Raw genomic sequence first — 12492 nt, forward strand, 5'->3', positions numbered from 1 at the left:
CTTTCCGATCAATATCCTAGAACTACGAGAAATCTACAATGCTCTAAAGGCTTGGCCTTCTCTGGGGTCGTTCAGTTTTGTCAGATTCCAGACCTACAACATTACCTCGGTGGCTTACATCAACCATCAAGGGGGTACAAGGAGTCCCCTCGCGATGAGGGAGGTGTCTCGGATCCTGGAGTGGGCGGAGTCCCACGGTTTTTCGCTTTCAGCGATTCACATTCCAGGTGTGGACAACTGGGACGCGGACTTTCTTAGCACACAGTCCTTCCATCCGGGGGAATGGTCTCTTCACCCCGAGGTGGTTTCGGAGATTTGTCACAGATGGGGAACGCCTGAGATAGATCTCATGGCGTCCAGACTCAATTGCAAATTGCCTCGATACGGGTCGAGGTTCAGGGATCCCCAGGCAGAACTGATAGATGCCTTAGTGGTTCCTTGGGGACTCAGCCTAACTTACATTTTTCCTCCATTTTTTCCCCTCCATTACCACTTCTACCTCGCAAACAGAAGCAGGCCTTGGCCATTCTTATTGCTCCTTTGTGGCCGCGGAGGACGTGGTTTGCGGATCTGGTGGGGATGTCATCCTCTCTGCTGTGTAGGGTTACCCTGTCGCAGGGATCTGCTGTCACAGGGCCCCTTTCAGCATCAAAATCTGGATTTTTTGAGGCTGACTGCATGGAGATTGAACGCCTAGTCTTAGCCAAGAGATGCTTTTCAGGAAGTGTGATTGATACTCTAATTCAGGCAAGGAAGCATCTACTATAAGGTGTGGAGGACTTACTTGTTCTGGTGTGAGAAGCACGGATATCCTTGGCATAAGGTGAAGGTATCCAGGATTCTGTCCTTTCTCCAAGATGGTTTGGTAAAGGGTCTTGCCGCTAGTTCCTTAAAGGGACAGATTTCGGCTTTATCAGTTTTGTTGCATAGGAGACTCGCTGAGCTCCCTGACATTCAATCTTTTGTTCAGGCTCTGTCTAGAATCAGGCCTGTCTTTAGACAATCGGCTCAGCCTTGGAGCTTAAACTTAGTCCTTAAGGTTTTGCAGAGGGTTCTCTTTGAACCTATGCATTCTATGGACATTAAGATTCTGTCCTGGAAGGTTCTCTTCCTTTTGGCTATTGCATCGGCACACTGAGTATCTGAATTAGCTGCCTTTTAATGTGATCCTCCTTATCTGGTGTTTCATGCGGATAAGGCTGTACTTCGCACTGGGTTGGGGTTTCTCCCCAAAGTGGTGTCTAACCGTAACATCAATCAGGAAATAGTTGTTACTTCTTTGTGTCCTAACCCTTCTTCTTCAAAGAAGGGGTTACTTCATAACCTGGATGTGGTTCGTGCCTTGAAGTTCTTCAGGCTACAAAGGATTGCAGACAGTCTACATCTCTTTTTGTGGTGTATTCTGGGAAGCTCAAGGGGCAAAGGGCCTCTGCTACTTCTTTGTCTTTTTGGTTGAGGAGTTTGATTCGCTTGGCTAATGAGACAGCGGGACATAAGCCTCCTCAGAGGATAACGGCTCATTCAACTAGAGCTGTGGCTTCTTCTTGGGCATTGAAGAATGAGGCCTCTATGGAGCAAAATTACACACTTTTACAAAGTTTTGCAAATTTAACGTTTTTGCTTCTGCGGCAGCTGTTTTTGGGAGAAAGGTTTTGCAGGCTGTGGTGCCCTCAGATTAGGGTCCGCCTTTTACCCTTCCGGTTTCATTAAGTGTCCTCTAGAGCTTAAGTATATGTTTCCAATAGTAATAAATTTAGCCATGGACTCTCCTCCCCTTTAGATGGAAAACTTAAATTATGCTTACCTGATAATTTTGTTTCCATCGAGGGGAGGAGAGCCTACGGCTCCCGCCCGTATCTCAGTTGGGTGGCCCTAAATGTATTCATCTTCTGGCACCTTTTTTTACCCTGATATTTCTCCTACTGTTCCTGGTTCCCTCGGCAGAATGACTGGGGGATGAGGGAAGTGGGGGAAGTATTTAAGCCTTTGGCTGGGGTGTCTTTGCCTCCTCCTGGTGGCCAGGTTCTTAATTCCCAATAGTAATGAATGAAGCCGTGGACTCCCCTTGATAGAAATTAAATTATCAGGTAAGCATAATTTGATATATATATATATATATATATATATATATATATATATATATATATATATATATATATATATATATATATACACACTCTGTAATATACTTTCATTACATATTTTGTCCCCTTTTCCTGTTATTCCATTTTGAAATTGTGAGCTTTTCAGTTCCTGTTAGCAATGGAAGTGCAGAACACTGTTATATTCCACACAGCCATTGGCTGCACACTCTAGTGACCTACTTATAACTGTCTCTAATTGGTCACAGCAGATATAGTAACCTTAGTTACAACTGGTCAGCTTACATTGTTTTATAGACATTGAAACACTTCACTTTCACTATTTAAACAGCTAATAAAACTTCAAAAAATACATCTACGTTATCAGACTAATATTTTCTTTGAATGCATCATTCTATAAAGCATTTTTTTTTTTTATGTTAAATGTTCCTTTAAGGTTTTTCCCTTTTGTTGCTACCACCGCCAGTACTCCTGGGGTTTAGCTTCTTGCAGGGATGTTTTTTTGGGATAATCTTGAGTCTACGTCCCTTCTTGAACTGACCTTATCGAAAATTAGGCCCAATTTAGGTGACCTAATTGGTTCCTTTGCTATATATTTAGAGGTTCTGACAACATACAATACTACTAATTTACATAATTGTGTGGCTCACATTAAGACTAAACACATATTTGATGGTTTTGTGAGCGGGTGCAGTCTGTAAATACTAGTGTGTAGTAAAACCAATTACTGAAACAGTGATAACTTGTACTAAATGCAGTTTTAAAAAAAATATAAGTTTATAGCAAATAAAATGCTTCTAATTAAAATGCACTGATATGCAACTTAAAGGAACATAATACTCATATTCTAAATCACTTTAAAGTGATGCAGCATAACTGACAGGAAAATATCACCTGAGAATCTCTATGTAAAAAAGGAAGATATTTTACCTCACAATCTCCTCAGGTCACCAAAGTAAGTGCTGTGTAAGCAATTATGCAGGTAAAAAAAAGAAAAAAGAAGAAGAAATTAACAGCAGCCAATCAGCATCAACAGTGCTTAGGTCATGAACTCTTACTGTGATCTCATGAGATTTGACTTAACTCTCATGAGATTTCATAGTAAACGTCCTTAAACTGAATAGGGAAATAAGATCAGTGTGCACAAGGCTTGCCCCCTTGCCTGTCCTGTGACAGACATACTAATTTGCTGCTTAGAAGTCCTTTACAATGGGGTGTGAATACTAGGACATTGTGAGGTAAAATATCTTTCTTTTTTACATAGAGATGTTCAGGTGATATTTTCTAGTCAGCTTTTTACAGCTATGCTGCATCACTTTCAAGTGTTTCAACATTTGGGTATCATGGCCCTTTAATTTTGAGTAAACATATTTGTGAAAGTTCCTTATTCCAGAATTACTAAATTCTACATCATCAATGTGTGTGTTGGTGCAAGAAGCATTTGGTATGACCACACTCTAAGTAGGATCATGCATGCCCTCCCTGCTTGGTAAACATGTTTGGATTGTGTCTATGCCTTTAGGTTGATTTATGATCAAACTCCTTTCTCTGTATAGGTTGTTGCTTGGTTATGTGTAAACTGATTCAAGCAGGAAGGGGAAGGCTGTATGTTATATGTTGGATTGTTACCCACCTGCTCAGACTTCTGCAAGTTATTTCTACCTATTCCAGTGTTCTATGCTATTTACTTAAAGGGCCATGAAGCACAAATTTTCTTTTATGATTCAGAAAAAAAATTAAAAAAAATTCCTATTTACTTCTATTATCAAATTTGCTTTGTTCATGTTGTTCTGTGTTGAAGAGATATCTGGACAGGTAGCGTGCACATGAAATAGTTCTGCCATCTAGTGCTGTTGCTTATGTATAACATTGTTGCAAAACTGCTGCACACTGCTTTTCAACAAAGGATACCAAGATAATGTAAAAAATTTGATAATAGAAGTAAATTGGAAAGGTGTTTAAAATTGTATATTCTATCTGAATAATAAAAGAAACATTTTGGGTTCCATGTCCCTTTAACTGCACTTATGTCATCTGTAAGTATAAATGGCTTTTAGCGGTTTCTGCAATAACCTTACTTACGTTGTTTTTCAGGAATACGAAGAAAGAGCTGAATGATATTAGATTTGAATTTACTCCAGGAAGAGGTAACACATAAATCATTAGTGCTTGGTGGTACTGTGTGTTAAAATGGGCATACAAGTACAAAAAGCTTTAGTTTGTTAGAGCATTTTATTATTTCACTGCTGCTGGCTCATAACTGTGTTCAACCACTGCAAAGGGATAAGCACATAGTTAAAGTCAGTTCCAGGGAAGTAATGCACTACTGGGAGTTAGATGAACATATATATGTTAAGCCAATGACAAAAGACAAATGTATGTAGTCACCAGCTAGCTCTTAGTAGTGCATTGCTGCTGCTGAGCATATGTGCATATGCTTTTCAATGCACAATACTTTTGACTTTCATGTTATTTAAAGTTTTGTATATAGGCCTACTCCTGTGTAATTATCACACTGAGATTAAATGGAGAGTAAACGTTTATTTTTACTATGATTGTATGTCATGTGCACAATCCGTTACTTCTATGATATCCTCACCTTGTATAAAATAAAGATAATTATCTGTTGGCGGCTTTATCCCGCACAGGAGCATGCTACATTGAAGTGAACAGCACAAATGAGCGTGTTGTGTTTGAAGAACAACCCTGTTATGAATTTAATTGTTATAAAACAAAAATAAAAAATAAATCGCGGCACGAAAAAGGATGGTTTTGGGGGATATTGGCAAAAATCTTTTCAGAAAATAAATATATAATTTTCTCCAACATAGGTGTGTCCGGTCCACGGCGTCATCCTTACTTGTGGGATATTCTCTTCCCCAACAGGAAATGGCAAAGAGCCCAGCAAAGCTGGTCACATGATCCCTCCTAGGCTCCGCCTTCCCCAGTCATTCTCTTTGCCGTTGTACAGGCAACATCTCCACGGAGATGGCTTAGAGTTTTTTAGTGTTTAACTGTAGTTTTTATTATTCAATCAAGAGTTTGTTATTTTAAAATAGTGCTGGTATGTACTATTTACTCTGAAACAGAAAAGAGATGAAGATTTCTGTTTGTAAGAGGAAAATGATTTTAGCAACCGTTACTAAAATCGATGGCTGTTTCCACACAGGACTGTTGAGAGGAATTAACTTCAGTTGGGGGAACAGTGAGCAGACTTTTGCTGCTTGAGGTATGACACATTCTAACAAGACGATGTAATGCTGGAAGCTGTCATTTTCCCTATGGGATCCGGTAAGCCATTTTTATTACAGAAAGAAAAAAAGGGCTTCACAAGGGCTTTTAAGACTGTAGACATTTTCTGGGCTAAATCGATTTATATATAAGCATATTTTATACTCCATAGCCTTGAGGAATTATTTTAATCTTGGGAATTATGTAAAATAACCGGCAGGCACTGTATTGGACACCTTATTCTCTAGGGGCTTTCCCTAATCATAGGCAGAGTCTCATTTTCGCGCCTCTATTGCGCACTTGTTTTTGGGAAGCAGGACATGCAGATGCATGTGTGAGGAGCTCTGATACATAGAAAAGACTTTCTGAAGGCGTCATTTGGTATCGTATTCCCCTTTGGGCTTGGTTGGGTCTCAGCAAAGCAGATACCAGGGACTGTAAAGGAGTTAAATATAAAAACGGTTCCGTTATTTTAAGGGTTAAAGCTTCCAAATTTGGTGTGCAATACTTTTAAGGCTTTAAGACACTGTGGTGAAATTTTGGTGAATTTTGAACAATTCCTTCATACTTTTTCACAATTGCAGTAATAAAGTGTGTTCAGTTTAAAATTTAAAGTGACAGTAACGGTTTATTTTAAAACGTTTTTTGTACTTTGTTATCAAGTTTATGCCTGTTTAACATGTCTGAACTACCAGATAGACTGTGTTCTGAATGTGGGGAAGCCAAGGTTCCTTCTCATTTAATTAGATGTGATTTATGTGACACAAAATTTAGAGAAAATGATGCCCAAGATGATTCCTCAAGTGAGGGGAGTAAGCATGGTACTGCATCATCCCCTCCTTCGTCTACACCAGTCTTGCCCACACAGGAGGCCCCTAGTACATCTAGTGCGCCAATACTCCTTACTATGCAACAATTAACGGCTGTAATGGATAATTCTATCAAAAACATTTTAGCCAAAATGCCCACTTATCAGCGAAAGCGCGACTGCTCTGTTTTAGAAAATACTGAAGAGCATGAGGACGCTGATGATATTGGTTCTGAAGTGCCCCTACACCAGTCTGAGAGGGCCAGGGAGGTTTTGTCTGAGGGAGAAATTTCAGATTCAGGGAAAATTTCTCAACAAGCTGAACCTGATGTGATTACATTTAAATTTAAAATGGAACATCTCCGCGCTCTGCTTAAGGAGGTGTTATCTACTCTGGATGATTGTGAGAATTTGGTCATTCCAGAGAAACTATGTAAAATGGACAAGTTCCTAGAGGTCCCGGGGCCCCCCGAAGCTTTTCCTATACCCAAGCGGGTGGCGGACATTGTAAATAAAGAATGGGAAAGGCCCGGTATACCTTTCGTCCCTCCCCCCATATTTAAAAAATTGTTTCCTATGGTCGACCCCAGAAAGGACTTATGGCAGACAGTCCCCAAGGTCGAGGGGGCGGTTTCTACTCTAAACAAACGCACCACTATACCCATAGAAGATAGTTGTGCTTTCAAAGATCCTATGGATAAAAAATTAGAAGGTTTGCTTAAAAAGATGTTTGTTCAGCAAGGTTACCTTCTACAACCAATTTCATGCATTGTTCCTGTCACTACAGCAGCGTGTTTCTGGTTCGATGAACTAGAAAAGGCGCTCAATAATAATTCTTCTTCTTATGAGGAGATTATGGACAGAATTCATGCTCTCAAATTGGCTAATTCTTTCACCCTAGACGCCACTTTGCAATTGGCTAGGTTAGCGGCGAAAAATTCTGGTTTTGCTATTGTGGCGCGCAGAGCGCTTTGGCTAAAATCTTGGTCAGCGGATGCGTCTTCCAAGAACAAATTGCTTAACATTCCTTTCAAGGGGAAAACGCTGTTTGGCCCTGACTTGAAAGAGATTATCTCTGATATCACTGGGGGCAAGGGCCACGCCCTTCCTCAGGATAGGTCTTTCAAGGCCAAAAATAAACCTAATTTTCGTCCCTTTCGCATAAACGGACCAGCCCCAAGTGCTACGTCCTCTAAGCAAGAGGGTAATACTTCTCAAGCCAAGCCAGCCTGGAGACCAATGCAAGGCTGGAACAAAGGAAAGCAGGCCAAGAAACCTGCCACTGCTACCAAGACAGCATGAGATGTTGGCCCCCGATCCGGGACCGCATCTGGTGGGGGGCAGACTCTCTCTCTTCGCTCAGGCTTGGGCAAGAGATGTTCTGGATCCTTGGGCGCTAGAAATAGTCTCCCAAGGTTATCTTCTGGAATTCAAGGGGCTTCCCCCAAGGGGGAGGTTCCACAGGTCTCAATTGTCTTCAGACCACATAAAAAAACAGGCATTCTTACATTGTGTAGAAGACCTGTTAAAAATGGGAGTGATTCATCCTGTTCCATTAGGAGAACAAGGGATGGGGTTCTACTCCAATCTGTTCGTAGTTCCCAAAAAAGAGGGAACATTCAGACCAATCTTAGATCTCAAGATCCTAAACAAGTTTCTCAAGGTTCCATCGTTCAAAATGGAAACCATTCGAACAATTCTTCCTTCCATCCAGGAAGGTCAATTCATGACCACGGTGGATTTAAAGGATGCGTATCTACATATTCCTATCCACAAGGAACATCATCGGTTCCTAAGGTTCGCATTCCTGGACAAGCATTACCAGTTTGTGGCACTTCCGTTCGGATTAGCCACTGCTCCAAGAATTTTCACAAAGGTACTAGGGTCCCTTCAAGCGGTGCTAAGACCAAGGGGCATTGCAGTAGTACCTTACTTGGACGACATTCTGATTCAAGCGTCGTCCCTTCCTCAAGCAAAGGCTCACACGGACATTGTCCTGGCCTTTCTCAGATCTCACGGGTGGAAAGTGAACGTAGAAAAAAGTTCTCTATCTCCGTCAACAAGGGTTCCCTTCTTGGGAACAATCATAGACTCCTTAGAAATGAGGATTTTTCTGACAGAGGCCAGAAAATCAAAACTTCTAAACTCTTGTCAAATACTTCATTCTGTTCCTCTTCCTTCCATAGCGCAGTGCATGGAAGTAATAGGTTTGATGGTAGCGGCAATGGACATAGTTCCTTTTGCGCGAATTCATCTAAGACCATTGCAACTGTGCATGCTCAGTCAGTGGAATGGGGACTATACAGACTTGTCTCCGACGATACAAGTAGATCAGAGGACCAGAGATTCACTCCGTTGGTGGCTGTCCCTGGACAACCTGTCACAGGGGATGAGCTTCCGCAGACCAGAGTGGGTCATTGTCACGACCGACGCCAGTCTGGTGGGCTGGGGCGCGGTCTGGGGACCCCTGAAAGCTCAGGGTCTTTGGTCTCGGGAAGAATCTCTTCTCCCGATAAATATTCTGGAACTGAGAGCGATATTCAATGCTCTCAAGGCTTGGCCTCAGCTAGCAAAGGCCAAGTTCATACGGTTTCAATCAGACAACATGACGACTGTTGCGTACATCAACCATCAGGGGGGAACAAGGAGTTCCCTGGCGATGGAAGAAGTGACCAAAATCATTCAATGGGCGGAGACTCACTCCTGCCACTTGTCTGCAATCCACATCCCAGGAGTGGAAAATTGGGAAGCGGATTTTCTGAGTCGTCAGACATTTCATCCGGGGGAGTGGGAACTCCATCCGGAAATCTTTGCCCAAATTACTCAATTGTGGGGCATTCCAGACATGGATCTGATGGCCTCTCGTCAGAACTTCAAGGTTCCTTGCTACGGGTCCAGATCCAGGGATCCCAAGGCGACTCTAGTAGATGCACTAGTAGCACCTTGGACCTTCAAACTAGCTTATGTATTCCCGCCGTTTCCTCTCATCCCCAGGCTGGTAGCCAGGATCAATCAGGAGAGGGCATCGGTGATCTTGATAGCTCCTGCGTGGCCACGCAGGACTTGGTATGCAGACCTGGTGAATATGTCATCGGCTCCACCATGGAAGCTACCTTTGAGACGAGACCTTCTTGTTCAAGGTCCGTTCGAACATCCGAATCTGGTCTCACTCCAACTGACTGCTTGGAGATTGAACGCTTGATCTTATCAAAGCGAGGGTTCTCAGATTCTGTCATTGATACTCTTGTTCAGGCCAGAAAGCCTGTAACTAGAAAAATTTACCACAAAATATGGAAAAAATATATCTGTTGGTGTGAATCTAAAGGATTCCCTTGGGACAAGGTAAAAATTCCTAAGATTCTATCCTTTCTTCAAGAAGGTTTGGAGAAAGGATTATCTGCAAGTTCCTTGAAGGGACAGATTTCTGCCTTGTCTGTGTTACTTCACAAAAAGCTGGCAGCTGTGCCAGATGTTCAAGCCTTTGTTCAGGCTCTGGTTAGAATCAAGCCTGTTTACAAACCATTGACTCCTCCTTGGAGTCTCAATTTAGTTCTTTCAGTTCTTCAGGGGGTTCCGTTTGAACCCTTACATTCCGTTGATATTAAGTTATTATCTTGGAAAGTTTTGTTTTTGGTTGCAATTTCTTCTGCTAGAAGAGTTTCAGAATTATCTGCTCTGCAGTGTTCTCCTCCTTATCTGGTGTTCCATGCAGATAAGGTGGTTTTACGTACTAAACCTGGTTTTCTTCCGAAAGTTGTTTCTAACAAAAACATTAACCAGGAGATAGTCGTGCCTTCTTTGTGTCCGAATCCAGTTTCAAAGAAGGAACGTTTGTTGCACAATTTGGATGTTGTTCGTGCTCTAAAATTCTATTTAGATGCTACAAAGGATTTTAGACATACATCTTCCTTGTTTGTTGTTTATTCTGGTAAAAGGAGAGGTCAAAAAGCAACTTCTACCTCTCTCTCTTTTTGGATTAAAAGCATCATCAGATTGGCTTATGAGACTGCCGGGCGGCAGCCTCCTGAAAGAATCACAGCTCATTCCACTAGGGCTGTGGCTTCCACATGGGCCTTCAAGAACGAGGCTTCTGTTGATCAGATATGTAAGGCAGCGACTTGGTCTTCACTGCACACTTTTACTAAATTTTACAAGTTTGATACTTTTGCTTCTTCTGAGGCTATTTTTGGGAGAAAGGTTTTGCAAGCCGTGGTGCCTTCCATCTAGGTGACCTGATTTGCTCCCTCCCTTCATCCGTGTCCTAAAGCTTTGGTATTGGTTCCCACAAGTAAGGATGACGCCGTGGACCGGACACACCTATGTTGGAGAAAACAGAATTTATGTTTACCTGATAAATTACTTTCTCCAACGGTGTGTCCGGTCCACGGCCCGCCCTGGTTTTTTAATCAGGTCTGATAATTTATTTTCTTTAACTACAGTCACCACGGTATCATATGGTTTCTCCTATGCAAATATTCCTCCTTTACGTCGGTCGAATGACTGGGGAAGGCGGAGCCTAGGAGGGATCATGTGACCAGCTTTGCTGGGCTCTTTGCCATTTCCTGTTGGGGAAGAGAATATCCCACAAGTAAGGATGACGCCGTGGACCGGACACACCGTTGGAGAAAGTAATTTATCAGGTAAACATAAATTCTGGTTTTTTATAAGGTGAGGATACCATCAAGTTAGCTGATTGTGCACATAGTACACAATTATAGTAAAAAAAAGAATTATAAAAAAAAAAGAACATTTACTGTTCCGTTAAACTTTTTTTCACAGAACCTTTCCACCTTGGCATTTTTAAACACCACAGCTTTCTAATTGTTTTAACACTTATACAATTATAGACGGAACCATAATTTAAAACCAGATGTAGTGTGCTAATTTCTGTATCATTTAACATTCTGGAAACCTCAGATCAACCTACAACTAAAAAAATATTACAAATAAATAATACAATTATAAAGAGACTGGAACGGAATATGCTAAACAAGCTTTATTAGCTGACCAATTTCTGTAAAACAATTGACAGCAAGTAACCATTTCTTTTGTAAATACAGTTCTTAAGAGGACTTTTGGGGTGGTTCACTTTATGTTAATATTTTTAATTAGTTCATACAGAAAATAGCACTATTGGAAACAAATGTGCATACTCTTGATAACTGTGCCCTAGCTCGGCTTATTATTATGTGGTACAAAGCTATTCATTTTACTCTCTGTGGGAAGACAGTTTTATTTGAAAAGCTGTGCAGTTATTTCCATATTTTCCCTTTTTCTTAAATGGAAAGAGTCCACAGCTGCATTCATTACTTTTGGGAAATAAGAACCTTGCCACCAGGAGGAGGCAAAGACACCCCAGCCGAAGTCTTAAATACTCCTCCCACTCCCTCATCCCCCAGTCATTCTTTGCCTTTCGTCCCAGGAGGTTGGCAGAGAAGTGTCAGAATTTAATTTGTCTCTTATATCTCGCAATAGCCACAACAAACTGTATTTAAGGCAATACTATTTTCTACTCTGGAACTGTGGTAATTAACACCATTGGCTGCTCTAATTGTGCCCTTTGAACATTTTATATTTCAATAGCAAAGCCCTCTGCTATTTATTGAGACTTTTTTAAATATGTGTATATTTATAATATTCTTTGAACACGTGTTTATATAACTTGCAATATTTATTATACATATCTGTTATATTTATTTATATTCTATGCTAGGCTGACAGCTACTCTGTTTTTTTAGGCCGAAAAAGCTATATTTTATATATTTTATATATTTTATATATTCAAATTTGGGGAGATCTCCCCGTCAGTTGCTGACTAACGATCATATTTTATCATATTATTTGGCAATGTTTGTATTTAGAGATTAGGATTTAATAAACTCAACTGAGTTTTCACTGATATTTTTATTTATCACTTTAATAAAATATCACCTTGAATATTCACCGTTGCACACATTTGATTAACACCATATTTCTCCAACATAGGTGTGTCTGGTCCACGGCATCATCCTTACTTGTGGGATATTCTCTTCCCCAACAGGAAATGGCAAAGAGCCCAGCAAAGCTGGTCACATGATCCCTCCTAGGCTCCGCCTACCCCAGTCATTCTCTTTGCCGTTGTACAGGCAACATCTCCACGGAGATGGTTAAGAGTTTTTTGGTTGGGTCTCAGCAAAGCTGATAGCTGGGACTGTATAGGGGTTAATTGTAAAAACGGCTCCGGTTCCGTTATTTTAAGGGTTAAAGCTTTCAAATTTGGTGTGCAATACTTTTAAGGCTTTAAGACACTGTGGTGAATTTTGAACAATTCCTTCATACTTTTTCACATATTCAGTAATAAAGTGTGTTCAG

The 12492-nt window shown here is 41.0% G+C and overlaps 1 protein-coding gene across 1 annotated transcript in view; it reads left to right on the plus strand.

The window, feature by feature from the left end:
• The window catches only part of OXSR1 (oxidative stress responsive kinase 1), a 271596-nt gene that overhangs the window by 238748 nt on the left and 20356 nt on the right, over window positions 1-12492 (plus strand). Inside the window, exon 15 of the mRNA XM_053713780.1 lies at window positions 4197-4249. Within this exon, the coding sequence (XP_053569755.1) occupies window positions 4197-4249 (53 nt within the window). The remainder of the gene's footprint in view (window positions 1-4196; window positions 4250-12492) is intronic.

The sequence above is a fragment of the Bombina bombina genome, chromosome 5, assembly GCF_027579735.1.
Source record: "Bombina bombina isolate aBomBom1 chromosome 5, aBomBom1.pri, whole genome shotgun sequence".
Lineage (NCBI taxonomy): Eukaryota > Metazoa > Chordata > Amphibia > Anura > Bombinatoridae > Bombina > Bombina bombina.